Source organism: Hyla sarda, chromosome 5 (assembly GCF_029499605.1).
Source record: "Hyla sarda isolate aHylSar1 chromosome 5, aHylSar1.hap1, whole genome shotgun sequence".
NCBI classification, from domain to species: domain Eukaryota; kingdom Metazoa; phylum Chordata; class Amphibia; order Anura; family Hylidae; genus Hyla; species Hyla sarda.
Window position 1 is genome coordinate 245376913 of NC_079193.1, and position 15823 is coordinate 245392735.

At 39.7% G+C, this 15823-nt stretch overlaps 1 protein-coding gene across 2 annotated transcripts in view; it reads left to right on the plus strand.

Moving 5' to 3' along the window:
• Positions 1–15823, plus strand: part of DIPK1C (divergent protein kinase domain 1C) — a 91330-nt gene that overhangs the window by 58609 nt on the left and 16898 nt on the right. For both annotated transcript variants that reach the window (XM_056521438.1, XM_056521437.1), the window contains exon 3: positions 13752–13916. In XM_056521438.1, the coding sequence (XP_056377413.1) occupies positions 13752–13916 (165 nt within the window). The remainder of the gene's footprint in view (positions 1–13751; positions 13917–15823) is intronic.

The following is a 15823-nucleotide window of genomic DNA, read 5'->3' on the forward strand; positions in this document are numbered from 1 at the left end:
CATGAACGCAATGGCCTGGAATTCCTGATTATCTGGCATGTGACAAAACTAATTCCCAGTTTATAACCTTGCAACTCTATATTGCAGATCCTATTTTGTCCCCTTATTGATAGGTTCAATATCATAGTTTAAAGGGGTACTCCGCCCCTAGACATCTTGTCCCCTATCCAAAGAATAGGGAATAAGATGTCTGATTGCGAACAGTCACGGCTGCTGGGAATATGAATGGAGAGGGTGTGATGTCACAACCATGGACATTGGTTAAGGGATAAGATGTCTAGAGGCAGAGTACCCCTTTAAACCCAGTTAGCTCTTAGTTTATGGTTCAATGTTATTGTATAAGAGACCTTATATTTTGGGATAAGTTGTTGTTTTTTTTAAGTAAAATGTATTGGCAAAATTGTATTAGTTATTTAAAAGCGGGGGGGGGGGGGGGGGGGGGATAATAAAGAATTGTAATATTTTTTTTTTACATTTAGACAAATGTATGTTTAAAGAACACTTCATCTGGCACTGGAACTAATTAGCCAAAGCTAACGTATGTGGCAGCATACGTTTATTAGCTGGAAGTCCCAGGGGAAGGGGGTTCTCATGCCTTATAATGCACAAATCGCTTCCAAAAATAGGTGTGTAAAGAAATTGCAAGGCAAGCACTCACCACTCACCAGTTCTATTTTCTTAATCCTTTATTCAAGTGATTCATATGACAAGGTGCATAAAGTGCAGGAACAAGCAGCGGGCGGCAGCGCCATAGGAGCTCTTCAACCAGTAACAGCTGTTTCATAGTACAAGACTACTTCATCAGTCCAATGAAGTAGTCTTGTACTATGAAACAGCTGTAACCGGTTGAAGAGCTCCTATGGTGCTGCCGCCCGCCGGTAGGTTTTTTCTCTGGTTATAATCCTACAAAATGACAGACACAAGTGGAAAACCTGATGGACCCTAGTAAAGTCAATGGGATCTGCCATGCTTCGTTCGTGTTCTTTGTGCAGCTGAATGTCCGGCCAGTGCTGTACGTAAACTGCAACAGAGGCCCAGAACTTAAAGGGGTATTCCAGGAAAAAACTTTTTTATTTATATCAACTGACTTCAGAAAGTTAAACAGATTTGTAAATTACTTCTATTAAAAAATCTTAATCTTTTCAATAATTATCAGCTGCTGAAGTTGAGTTGTTGTTTTCTGTCTGGCAACAGTGCTCTCTGCTGACATCTCTGCTTGTCTCGGGAACTGCACAGAGTAGAAGAGGTTTGCTATGGGGATTTGCTTCTAATCTGTTATACTTTCCGGAGCCAGTTGATATATAAAAAAAAGTTTTTTCCTGGATTACCCCTTTAACCTCTGATACAGATGTAAACCTAGCCTAAATTTTAAAACAATGAATGAAAAAAAATTTAATATTGAAATACCCCATAACTTTTGGGGAAAATAAAGTCTTCATAAAGCGTTTCCTACCATTTTGCTGTAAATGGGGGAAAAACATAAATTTACAAATATAGAGAGAAAAGAGAGAGCTCACACAACAAGCTACAGAGGCTGTAGAAGTAAAAGTAAGCACTAAAAGTGAGCAAAAAATAGAGACATGCATAAAAAATGTTTTGTACCATAATAAGTACAAAGCACACACTCCTATATAGCATAAAGGTTATAATTATACCATACTTGTATACATTTTATACACAAGATTCACATAAAACACCATTTAAAGTGCACAGAATCCAGACTAAACTAAATCTGACATGAGAATGAAAAAGTGCACCTGGTACAGAGTAACAGAATTTCTTTACTTACCAAATCTGTAAAAGGAGGATGTCACTGGTAAGAACTATAATTGTATATGTGGCACACAGTAAGTATTAATGTACAGAGATATTTCATTGACCCTATGCCATATATAAGACTAGGTATATATTTATCTATCTATCTATATATATATATATATATATATATATATATATATATATATATATATACAGACAAGGTAGAGCTGCTCACCACTCCTGCGTCTACTGCACGTCCTCGTGCTACGGACACCGGTACCGCTCCCGGCTCAGTAGAAACCACAAAAGAAAATGTCCGCCACTCAGGGAGTTGCAGGTAAAACTTGTAGATGGCTTTATTCAAACGCTATAGGCAGGACAAGATCTGACGCGTTTCGCAAGCTCAGGTGCTTAGTCATAGATAGACACGTTCAAAAGTACGAGTTAAAATACACGAGTTTGGTCACATGACCACATGGATCTTAATTAAAACTGTTAGTTACAAAACATGGAACTGGGAATCCTTATTACCTATTACATCTACGGGAGAGTTCACATATGGGCACATGTATTGCGATAGTTTTAGTTTTAATTTTGATTTTAGTTTTAGTTCTACTCTAAACTAGTCTAGTTTATCTCCATATTTCCATCTATTTAGTACCTATATTAATAAATTGAATACTTTTGGCTAGAAGTTTAGGGAGTGATACAAACTATTCACCTTATAACTATTGGACGCATAACATGTACCTCCACGTGTGAACTCCTACCTATGTTGGAACAATCAAAAACTCCAGATATATATGTATGTTTATGTTTACATGACGGAAAATGTTCAACGGTGAGAAGCACCAAAAACACACACACAGGATAGATACTGAATAAACGCACTAGGTATACCCTCTTATTGATATATCTGTATTCACATGATTATACTTATGTACACGTCAACATCAGGTCCAGTCTTTTATTTAACCCTTGTGGGTGCCTCGTTCCCAGGAGGAACATCCAATGGGCCTCTCTGTTATATAATTTCCTCCTGAGATTGCCTCCTCTGGGTCCTAATGTAACCTTTTCCACCCATGATACTCGTAAATGGGTGGTGTCCCCCAAATGGGACTCTCTGAAATGACGTGACAGCATAGAGATGCTTGTTAAAGTGCTTTTGGCATCTGATACGTGTTTCCTAAACCTCATTTTTAGTGAATTCCCTGAACAGCCTACATACTGCAAATTGCAGGCTGTACAGGTGGCCACATATATGATAGATTTAGTATTACAATTGATATACTGGTGTATACTATGTGTCCTACCTGTTGTGCACGATTTTATTGTGTTCGAATTTACCATATGGACACAAGTAATACATCTAGTATGACCACATTTACGATTACCTATACTTCTAAGCCAGTCCCGATCCCTTATATTTTCTTTTTTACTGGTAAATAAGCTGGGCGAAACTCTAGTCCCAATAGTAGGGCCTCTTTTGGACACAATGGAGACGTCATCTGATAGTATGTCTCTTAGTATCGGATCCGTTTCTAACACTGGAATATACCTTTTTATAATCTTCTTGATTTGTCCAAATTGGGTACTGTATGATGTCACAAAAAACGGTTGTTTATCTTTGTATTTGGCTACCTTCCCTCCAGCATTGTGCGATTCTCTTCTGTTTTGTTGTCTTCTAGAATGTGATACTAATTCTTTACGCTCTTATCCCTCAATTCATTTGTGAGCTTTTTTTAAGACTTTTTCACTGTAGCCCCTCTCCTCAAATCTAGTATGGAGTTCTTCAGCTGCAATTTTGAATTGTTTTTCACAAGAACAATTGCGTTTTGTTCTACATAATTTCCCGAAGGGAATATTATCCAAGACGTGTCGTGGATTGCAGGAGGAGGCCAGTAAAATAGAATTAGAGGCTTTGTCTTTTCTGTAGGGATGAATTTCTATGCCATCACCCCTGCCAACCAACTAGATGTCTAGGAAATTAATCATATTTTTATCAAAGTGAGAGGTGAAACCCAAATTTAGATTATTATTACCAATATATCGGACAAACTCCGAAAATTGTGTTTCCGTGCCCCTCCAGATTATCAATAAATCATCTATATAGCGGCTAATCCAATGTATATTGTCGTTATACGGATTGGCGCCATTAAAGATGAAAAGCTGCTCCCAATGGAACATATAAATGTTCGCAAAGGATGGGGAGTATTTTGCCCCCCATTGAAGCTCCCCTGGTCTGCAGGTAGTAATCACCATCGAACACGAAGTAGTTGTGTTTAAGCAAAAACTCCATGGCGATGGCGATGAATTCCCACAGACCAGGGGAGTATGTGCTAAATCTTTCCATGTGGGCGGACAAGGCTTCTAAGCCCTTGGACCAGGGAATACATGGATATAAGCCTATGACATAACAGGTTGCCCATGACAACTGCTCATCACAGGTAATATTTTCCAGAATATTGATAACATGTTTGGTGTCTTGTATAAAAGTGGGGGTAATTTTTGTCAGGGGTTGGAGGTAGTGATCCACCCACTCCCCAAGGTGTTCACCAAGCGACCCAATGCCGGCGACAATGGGTCGAAGGGGAGGTGGAAATACCCCCTTATGGACCTTGGGGAGTGAGTGGAACACTGGGGTGACTGGATTGTCTACAAATAGATACTCCTCCAGTTTCTAATTTATCGCCCCTAGGGCTACGCCCTCTTCTAATACTTTCTTGAGTTCCACTTGGAACATCCTAGTGGGGTCACTTTTTAGTTTACGGTAGGTGGATGTGTCTGACAGTATATCTTCATTGAGTTTCTTATATAACCCAGAATCTAAGATAATAATATTTCCGCCTTTATCGGCATTACGTACAACAATAGATTTGTTCTCAGATATTTCTTTTAATGCTGTGCGTTCATTTTTATTCAAATTATCATGAATGTTATCAGAAGACACTTTCTCATTTAGTTTCACTAAGTCCCGCTCGACGAGCTCCCGGAATCTATCCAGTGCTTCCGGACGGGAAGCTACAGGATAGAAACCAGAGTTGGCCGAGCGGTAGTGTTTATCCAGATTATCGTCAATGACTGCGTTTTCTCTCTGCAAACAAGTGAGTTGTAACAATACATTTTGATCATTAAAGTTGTTAACAGTGACATTTATATTATTAACTTCTTGCCCCACCATAACAGTGCCTGGAGCTTCTCCATCCTCGTGATCTTTTATCCCCTTATGAAAATGTCTTTTCAAAGTGAGTCCTCTTGCCAATTTATTAACATCTAATATAGTATTAAAGAGTTCAAACTTACTTGTCGGCACAAAATTCAGTCCTTTGCTTAGTACTCCAATCTGGTCAGTAGTTAGGACACATGCAGATAAGTTCATTACCGGGTCCATCTCGGGACTAATAGTGAGCGCAGGGGATATCTTCTTTCTTCTATGTTAATAAAGATTTCCATGTGGTCATGTGACCAAACTCATGTGTATTTTAACTCGTACTTTTGAATGTGTGTCTATCTACGACTAAGCACCTGAGCGTGCAAAACGCATCAGATCTTGTCCTGCCTATAGCGTTTGAACAAAGCCATCTACAAGTTTTACCTGCAACTCCCTGAGTGCTGGACGTTTTCTTTTGCGATATATATATATTACAGTACACATGTGGAAGTAGCCAAAAATAGAATCCGAATGTGTCCACCACAGGCACATAGCCCATCAGTTACCCTCTCATTACCTGCAGGTGAATTAGAAACACCTCCCTTATGCACGTTTCATATTACGCTTGGTCACAGGACTCCCCTTTTGATATGTCTCTATGTCATGCCAAATTGTATTAAATTTTAACAGTAACTGAAAATGGTAATGCCACCACATGGTGTTTAGATATTTGGAATTTATTTACATTTAAAATCTCTGTTGACAGTTTAACCCCTTAAGGACTCAGCCCATTTTGGCCTTAAGGACTCAGACAATTTAATTTTTAAGTTTTCATTTTTTCCTCCTTGCCTTCTAAAAATCATAACTCTTTTATATTTTCATGCACAGACTAATATGAGGGCTTGTTTTTTGCGCAACCAGTTGTCCTTTGTAATGACATCACTCATTATATCATAAAATGTATGGTGCAACCAAAAAACACTATTTTTGTGGGGAAATTAAAACGAAAAACGCAATTTTGCTCATTTTGGAAGGTTTCGTTTTCACGCCGTACAATTTATGGTAAAAATGACGTGTGTTCTTTATTCTGAGGGTCAATACGATTAAAATGATACCCATTATTACATACTTTTATATTATTGTTGCGCTTAAAAAAAATTACAAACTTTTTAACCAAATTAGTACGTTTATAATCCCTTTATTTTTTTTTTTTTCAAACATATTTTATTCAATTTTGTAAGAAAATACAAAATACAGAAAAGCAAAATAGAATAAAAGAATCTACAACAAAGCAGTTTACACGTTATGTGCAATTTTTTACAGGTAGGTCAGTTCAGCGTATAGGAAGTATCACTGTCGATCCTCTTCTCTCTCGGGAGGCAACTAGCCCCTTGCGACATCTCTTAATGTGGTCAAATCTTTCCTGAGTCGTAAGCATTCAGAATGCACCATGACTTGTGATAATAGTCTCATTTCTGACATTAGGTGGGTAAACGTAAGCCTCCTAGCGTGCCACTCAACGATTCTATACTGTACCATTCAGTGGAACCAAATGGAGTGACTATATCTACTATTTCTGACATTGTATAGTGGGAAAGGATAAATAATCCCTTTATTTTGATGACCACTAACTTTTTTATTTTTCCGTATAAGCGGCGGTATGGGGGCTCATTTTTTGCGCCATGATCTGTACTTTTTTTTTATACCACATTTGCATATAAAAAACTTTTAATACATTTTTTTATAATTTTTTTTTAAATAAAATGTATTAAAAAAGTAGGAATTTTGGACTTTTTTTTCCGTTCACGCCGTTAACCGTACGGGATCATTAACATTTTATTTTAATAGTTCGGACATTTACGCACGCGGCGATACCAAATATGTCTATAAAAATTATTTTTTACGCTTTTTGGGGGTAAAATAGGAAAAAACGGACGTTTTACTTTTTTATTGGGGGAGGGGATTTTTCACTTTTTTTTTACTTTTACTTTTAAATTTTTTTACATTTTTTTTTACACTTGAATAGTCCCCATAGGGGACTATTCATAGCAATACCATGATTGCTAATACTGATCTGTTCTATGTATAGGACATAGAACAGATCAGTGTTTTCGGTGATCTTCTGCTCTGGTCTGCTCGATCACAGAACAGAGCAGGAGACACCGGGAGCCGCACGGAGGAAGGAGAGGGGACCTCCGTGCGGCGTTATGAATGATCGGATCCCCGCAGCAGCGCTGCGGGCGATCCGATCATTCATTCAAATCGCGCACTGCCGCAGATGCCGGGATCTGTATTGATCCCGGCATCTGAGGGGTTAATGGCGGACGCCCGCGAGATCGCGGGCGTCGGCCATTGCCGGCGGGTCCCTGGCTGCGATCAGCAGCCGGGATCAGCCGCGCATGACACGGGCATCGCTCCGATGCCCGCGGTTATGCTTAGGACGTAAATGTACGTCCTGGTGCGTTAAGTACCACCGCACCAGGACGTACATTTACGTCCTGCGTCCTTAAGGGGTTAAAGGGGTATTCCAGGCCAAAACTTTTTTATATATATAAACTGGCTCTGGAAAGTTAAACAGATTTGTAAATTACTTCTATTAAAAAATCCTAATCCTTCCAATAGTTATTAGCTTCTGAAGTTGAGTTGTTGTTTTCTGTCTAACTGCTCTCTGATGACTCACGTCCCGGGAGCTGTGCAGTTCCTATTGGGATATTCTCCCATCATGCACAGCTCACGGGACATCATCATCGTGACATCATCATTGAGCAGTTAGACAGAAAAGCTAATAACAATTGGAAGGATTAAGATTTTTTAATAGAAGTAATTTACAAATCTGTTTCACTTTCCGGAGCCAGTTGATATATATAAAAAAGGTTTTGCCTGGAATACCCCTTTAAATATCTGTATTTGAGTACATTCCTCATATGGCTGATTGATATATGGCCCACGATCCACACATGGACATGTGTTATTAGGGTAATTTCTCTATCTGCACTATTGCGGGCCTACAGTATGTGTGAACTGACTTACTAGTGTAATTTGGTTTTCAGAGTATTTCTTTTCTATTTATTTGAACCGTTTATTATCTATTTATTAATTGCTTTGTATAAATGTGTGTACTTACTGGACAGTAGTTGTGTACTCCTGTGGAATCTTAAATGAGGTTACTCATCTTTTTCATAGCAATTCTGAATGAAGAGAGATTAAAGGAGAACTCCAACAAAAGTTAACTGATCCCCCTATCCACAGGATAGGGGATAAGTTAATGATGGGGATCCGACCGTTGAGAACCCCCTGCGATCTCTGGGACAGGATTTTGTCTCTCTCAGTGAGGAGCACGACACAGTCTACCGTAGAGGGTATGCGTTCCATTAATTTTTACGGGAGCTCCGATGATGTCCGAGTATTTTCGGCGCTCCCGTAGAAATGAATGTTGAGTTTGTGCCGTCTTTAGCATGCGCTCCTCACTGAGCGCCGGGTCCAGTGGTTGAACCTCCCGTGATCAGCTACTTATTCCCTATTCTCATTTAATATATAATTTGTGTAACTTTTTCGGTCTTAATAACAAACTTTTTTATTTTTCCGTATTTCAGCTATGTCTTAAAGGGGTACTCCTCTTGAAAAAAAATTTTTTTTTAAATCAACTGGTGCCAGAAAGTTAAACAGATTAGTAAATTACTTCTATTAAAAAATCTTAATCCCTCCAGTACTTATCAGCTGCTATATGCTCCACAGGAAGTTCTTTTCTTTTTGAATTTGCTTTCTGTCTGACCACAGTGCTCTCTGCTTACACCTCTGACCATTTTAGGAACTGTCCAGAGTAGGAGCAAATCCCCATAGCAAACCTATCTTGCTCTGGACAGTTCTTGACATGGACAGAGGTGTCAGTAGAGAGCAATGTGGTCAGGCAGAAAATACATTTAAAAAACAAATATTTAAAGGGGTACTCCGCCCCTAGACATCTTATCCCCTATCCAAAGGATAGGGGATAAGATGTCAGATCGCCGCGGTTCCGCTGCTGGGGACCCCGGGGATCCCCGCTGCGGCACCGCGCTATCATTACAGCACAGAGCGAGTTCGCTCTGCACGTAATGACGGGCCGGAGCATCGTTACGTCACAGCCCCGCCCCTCGTGACGTCACGGCCCGCCCCTTTCTATACAAGTCTATGGGAGGGGGCGTGGCGGTCGTCACGCCCCCTGCCATAGACTTGCATTAAGGGGACGGGACGTGATGTCACGAGGGGCGGAGCCATGACGCCACGCAGCTCCGTCCCCTGTATCGCCCATCTTTACGCACAGAGCGAACTCGCTCTGTGCTGTAATGATAGCGCGGTGCCGCAGTGGGGATCCCGGGGGTCCCCAGCAGCGGGACCGCGGCGGTCTGACATCTTATCCCCTATCCTTTGGATAGGGGATAAGATGTGTAGGGGCAGAGTACCCCTTTAAGCGGAGTACCCCTTTAAATGTAATCAAAAGGATTGCTGTAAAGGTACTTCTACTTGATGGAAAGAAAATTGGACTATTGAATCCTTGTTTCAATTAATGTAATTAACATATTACTTCTTACACATTCCAGTTCACCCTTGGCTCTGCCTCCTGCATTTGCCCTCTCTGTCCTCACAGATGGCAACACAGCCACCTGTGGTTTACTCTCTTCATCAGGGCCCTGACAAAGACCCCAGTCTGGGGTTGAAACGCGTTGCATTATTAAATAGATTGTATCTGAACCAAGCAATTGGTAATTTCTTCGGTTAGAGCACCATCAAGAAGGTTGTCTTTTTACTACGGGCTCTTAGAGACTCCTATTACCTGTAATTAGCCGTAAATGTTAAATCCTGTAAATCTCTTAACTATCCAGAATTGCCCACGAGATTAAAAAAATAACAGCACCGAACGTCTTGGATATGATATAATTGGTAGGCGGTATATGGGGCTGCAAAATTATCCCTATTATCAGTAAAGTTCTTAATGTACATGAGATCTCTAACTGGTGAAGAGATAAATAAAGCTCTTTAGGGGTACTGCACCTGGGTGCCTAATGCACCAAGGAAATAACCACATATATCACAAAATCAATACAATGTCAGTATTTAGAAAGACTCCTGTACAGTGTATGCCTGGTTATCATTATCTGCCTAACAGTATTTTAGAGTAGAAAACCTTGCATGCCCTTTATAAACCAACCATGCTTCCGCTACATTTTGATCACACGAACAAAGAAAAAACTATTAGACACAAAAAAAAAAATAAAACATGTAAAAAATGACATCCAGGGTCATGTTAGAGGCACAGAATAATATTGGAATTGTTGTGTACATGTTCACCGTAGATAAAGCTGAATGTAGCTTGCATAATGAAGAAAATGTTCTTGCTTGAGATGCTGTCATCATTCTGGAATTTCAGCTGCTCATCTTGGAAAGTAGAACTTGGCCCAGTTTGTGACCTCAAGCTGCACATAACATCAGTTTACATACAGACTACTCTACGTTCCAGTAATTACAGTCATATCACCAGAAATAATACTAGAGTGTAAGAACACAAACCAAGGACAGGGCCATAGCTTACTGAGGTCTTTCCCACTACCCATTGGCATCAGGCTTATTGTGCTTGGCTCTTCTTAGTTGTATGATATCACTTCGTTCCTCTTCACTCTTCTAGGAATTTCTTTTTGTGTTTTTTTTCACACACAAAGGACCCTTTTCCCTCACATTGTAGAATATTTTTATGTTGTAGACAACGCCTTTGATTAGATGTACTCAAGAACAGAAGCAGGAAGAAAATAATTCCGGGCAATCGGCCCCAACCGTCAGAGAAACTTCAAGGTAGACTGGTAAATAATCCAAGTATTATTTTATTATGCTTTTCGCTTAATGTCAATGACTACAGCAATTGTACATACATGCATAACACATCGTTATATATAGGTAAAAAAGTGGGCGCCAAGATCAACAGCCTGTGCGCCCACCTTTTTACCTATATATAACGTTGTGTTATGCATGTATGTACAATTGCTGTAGTCATTGAAGAAGAGGTAGCAGACTTCGAAACGCGTCTGTCAAAGCAAAATAAAATAATACTTGGATTATATACCAGTCTACTTTGAAGTTTCTCCGACGGTTGGCGCCGATTACCCTGAATTTTTTTTTCCTGCTTCTGTTCTTGAGAATACCTATCGAGTGTGGAGGAAGCCCCCTCGAAAAATCCGGACGGCTGCACCGCTACCCAAATATGATATAAAGTTATCAAAGTTGTTGTATGCTCAATACAACTCCATAAGGCGTGTGGCTATTCTATACTACTCACCCTAAACACCTATATGATCAAACGTACCGCACAATGGGAAGCTCTGTCTTGTGTTTTTTCCTTTGATAGATGTAGTCATAAATAGGGCAAATACATACTTGACCAACAGTAAAGAAAGAAGTCGGGTGGCACTCACGGTTAGGTGAAAAGGATCTTCTTTATTGAGTAAGGTGCATAGGCATACAGTGGGGCCCTTCGCGCCCCGCTGTATGCCTATGCACCTTACCCAATAAAGAAGATCCTTTTCACCTAACTGTGAGTGCCACCTGACTTCTTTCTTTACTATTTATGATTGCATTGCCTGCACTCTGATGGTTGAGCACATCGTTGTTTGCAGAAGAATGATTTGTGATCCCATTGCACTGACGAGGACTGTTTAGGTGTGCAGTAGAAGCGAAGGTTTATCAGTGCCGACTTTCTGTGTCTCTTTGTATTGACATACTTGACCAACATTTCTATTGCATCAGGCTTCCTTTTACTCCTTTGTTTCAGTGTTTGCAGTTTGAGGGTGTGTCCATCTGATCATTCTTTGAATCGTTAGACAAATTTAAACCCACATATCCCTGGATTAGGAGGGCATGTCAAGAAACTGTAAGAAAGTGCGTGATCAGGACCCCCTAAGCTTTTTAAAGTGGGGATATGGTCTAACACTGCAGAAGCTATGTGTTTCTTTTTTTTTTTTTTTTGGTGCAGTGTAAAGTAGAGTGTAGTTTTGCAGAAAGTATATGGGGTTATGATGTGATTTTTGTGTCTGTGCCTTTGTGTCTGTTGACTGAGTGGTCCAGAGAGAGTGGTGCAGGCAAAGATCTTTCTCGGTCATAGATCTTTCTCCCAATAGACCAGTTCAGGTCACAATTACATCTTCATCAGGCAAGATTCTGGTCCAGAATCGAAACGTGTTGCATCTTTCCTTGATAAAACAATATTGCTATATGTAAATGTGACCCGAATTGGTCTATTGGGAAAAGTGCTTGAGAAAGTTTCTCAGATAATTTGCCTGCACCCTGTGGATTTCTTTACAGCTCGTGGATATTAACGCCGGACAGACCACAAGGCTACTGACCCACCATACATGTACATGCCCGCAGAGGTGTTGTGCTCTAAGTGCAACTCCTTCTGGTAAGAAGAAAATTCATTACCTGTTATCATATACACTATATATCGTGTACCAATATGTCATATATGTTTTACTAGGTGCTTAGCTTCTCTTTTTTCTTTTCTGCACATGTTGGCCAAGTGGATAATTTTGCATTGTTTCAGGTTTCGTGTAAAGAACTTGTAATTAAACAATTTTTGTACAGACAAAAAATAGGGAACTCCTACCTTAAGCAAGTAAAATTTTACAAATTACACGTGGTATACCCCTGAAGCAAAGCCTGAAGAATATGATTTTTATATAGTACATTCATTTTGACTTGCACTTCATATTAGCTGTTAACCTCTATCAACACCTGTTTAGCATGCAGCTACTGCACCCTGAGATCCCACCCTAAGGTGGACATCTCAAAGAGGTATCACTGTAGAAGAAATGGCGCTTCAGCAGCTACTCATGACTTGGCCTGCAATGAGCAGAACAGAGACTGGTACAATGACAATAAGGTACTGTGTAATATCTCTCTTGCAAATGGTAATAGCTATGATATAATAATAAATATGGTAGAAAGAGCGTTGTGATCAGCTCACCCAGTACGACCCACTGCAGCGCGGATGGATGTAGACCTCACCAGAAGTATAATTAAAGAAAAGAATGGAAGTCCAGCTCAGTATTCCCGAGCAATTTGTGCAATTTCTTTACATGAAGCACGCAGTACTACAAGGATGCATGATAGTGACCACCATGCATCCTTGTTGTACTGCGTGCTTCATGTAAATAAATTGCACAATTTGCTATGGAATACCGCGCTGGACTTCCATTCTCTTTTTTAACAATAAATATGGGTTCTGGTAAAATTTTTTCCATATTCTTATTTATAATGTTAGCATAGGCACCTTTCTGTGGAGTAAAAAATATAAAAAAATTATTCTTCAATTCAACAAAATATTATTTAACAAAACATCCACTGAGCAGAATCTGATCACATTCAAGGCTGACAGAGATTCAATGAATATAAGACAATGTGATCTGTTGGGTAGGTCCAACCATTGTGGACATTCTTGTGACATATGGAAGTCTTCACGAAGACTAAACCTCCACATATAAAAGAGTTCCGACTATCTGGTAATGATTGGAATTTACTGTATGCCACATGCAATGTAATACATTATATTTATTGTCATTATATTTTCTATGCTGTGGGAGATTGTATTATATCTTTATTTTCATTGTTCATGAAAATACAGAGAAATAGTCCTACTATTCCCTCACTTTGAAAATCATTCATTCTTTTTCATATCATAAACCGGAGATATTCCTGTAGAAACATGTGCCTGGAGCTTGTATAAGGAATGTGACAGTAAAGGTTGTCCTGAAGAATAATAATGACTAAGCCTTTCATATATATATATATATATATATATATACTATTTTATTGGTTGCAGGTGGTGGCCATTGATATGGATATGGCATTTTTTGAACCCAAAATGCGGAACATACTGGAGCAAAAATGTACATCTGATAAGGACTGCAATTTCTTTGACTGTTTCTCAACATGTGATTTAAAGACTTTCATGTGCGGAGCAGAAAGAGAGAACAGCAATCTCCAAGTAAGTGGCTCACAAGCAAACTACAGATGTGTGTTGTGTTATTTGACACTGCACATTTTCACAATAATGCCTCACTATAGATGTAAGTGTAGTTTTCATTGATGTTGTCATTTGGGTAAAATGTGCAGTTTATTAAGACAATCCTTGACTCTTAGTACTCAAAGGGACTGGAAATGTAAGTTCTGGAAGCATTCTTGCAAAGGAAAAAGATGTCAGTTTTACCATAACCCCTTTCATTTTACATTAGGATCATCATAGAAGAGGTGAATCGTTTTTGCATTCTTAGGTTGCATGTACATCATGTTTTGGAGCGTGGGAGGAAAGCAATGCCTATACAGGGAGAACATAACAATTCAATAGAGATGTTGCTTTTTCTTAAATTTGAAACCAAGACCCAAATGTCACAAGATAACAGTACTAACAACTAAGTCACAATGCTTATATATATATGACAAGTTTTTTTATTCTTTGTGTTGCAGTATAGGACAAAAAAGGTTCATAAAATGAATGCAACAGTGTTGCTCAGACAACAGTGTGGCATTTTTTGTATAAGGTGTCCTTTTGGAGAGGTTTTTTGTCAAATTGCAGCTTCATAGAGTATTTCTTACTGGTTTTTACATTCCCACAATTACAGAGGTACTCCACCCCTAGACATCTTGTCCCCTATCCTAAGTATAGGGGATAAGATGTCTGATCGCGTGGGGGGGGGGGGGGGGGGGGGTCCGGCCACTGGGACCCCCGTGATCTCTGGGCCAGCAACACTGGATTCTGAACATGGAAGCTTGGAGCTTCCATATTCATGACGTCACACCACACTCCCTCCATTCATGTCTATGGAAGGGGGCGTGGTAGCTAGTACATAGCCATCAGGCCTCCTCCCATAGACACGAATAGAGGGGGCATGACAGCTGTGGTCGCCTGTCATCCGTCACGGATGACGGGGGTCATCCGTCATCCTGCAACGGATGACTGGGGTGCCACACTGAAAATCATAGGGGGTCCCAGCAACGGGACCCCTGAGATCAGACATCTTATCCCCTATCTATCGGATAGTGGATAAGATGTTAAGGGGTGGAGTTCTCCTTTAATTGGGAGCCATGGTTGCATGTATTTGAAGGTGAGACTATGCTGTAATAATAGGAATACATGCAGTTACACTATAGGTTAGCTGCCGCAAAGATTCTAAAAGGGAAGCCCTAGGCAAGGCGCACACAGAGCTTTTTGGTGTTACATAAAGCGTCTTTATAACCATGGAACCAATGGCGTACATAGTAGAAAGGAGGCCACATAGCAAATATCGAAATGGGCCTCATGTTATGGCTTCTGATTTTTCTCCACAGGACAGAAAGATCTGGTGTTTATTTCCCCTTGCTTTTCATGACCCATTGGTCAACACCCCCCATTCTTTTGCTGTCAATGTAATTCCCATGAAGAGAGGGGGAGTTAAGCACAGTTTGTTACCAACAGAAAAAGTAATGGAACCAACCAGGACTGGGCCCCCTCTCACCAAGTGCCTTATAGCAGCTGCATGGTTGGGCATTATAGTACACATTCCCTTGCTTGAATCCATAAAGTCATGGTTTACATAAAGTGCAAGTTGCATGTTTTAATAGCAAAACAGTTCTGGGTACATTTCTGTTTTTAATTCATTTAAACCCCACCTACTTATAGGTGAGGAGCCAGTATTTTTGTTTTCTTAATTTCTCAATGCCGAATTCCAAGAGTTGTAACTTTCTATTGTTCCATCAATGGGTTGTATTTTTCAATGACACCATTTTAGAATACATTTATTCATCAATTCATTCATTCATTTTTATTATTATTATTATTATTATTTATTTTTACAGGAATACAGAAAAATCTGCCATAGCTGTTTTTGCATTTTTTTCTTATATTTTATTGATGTT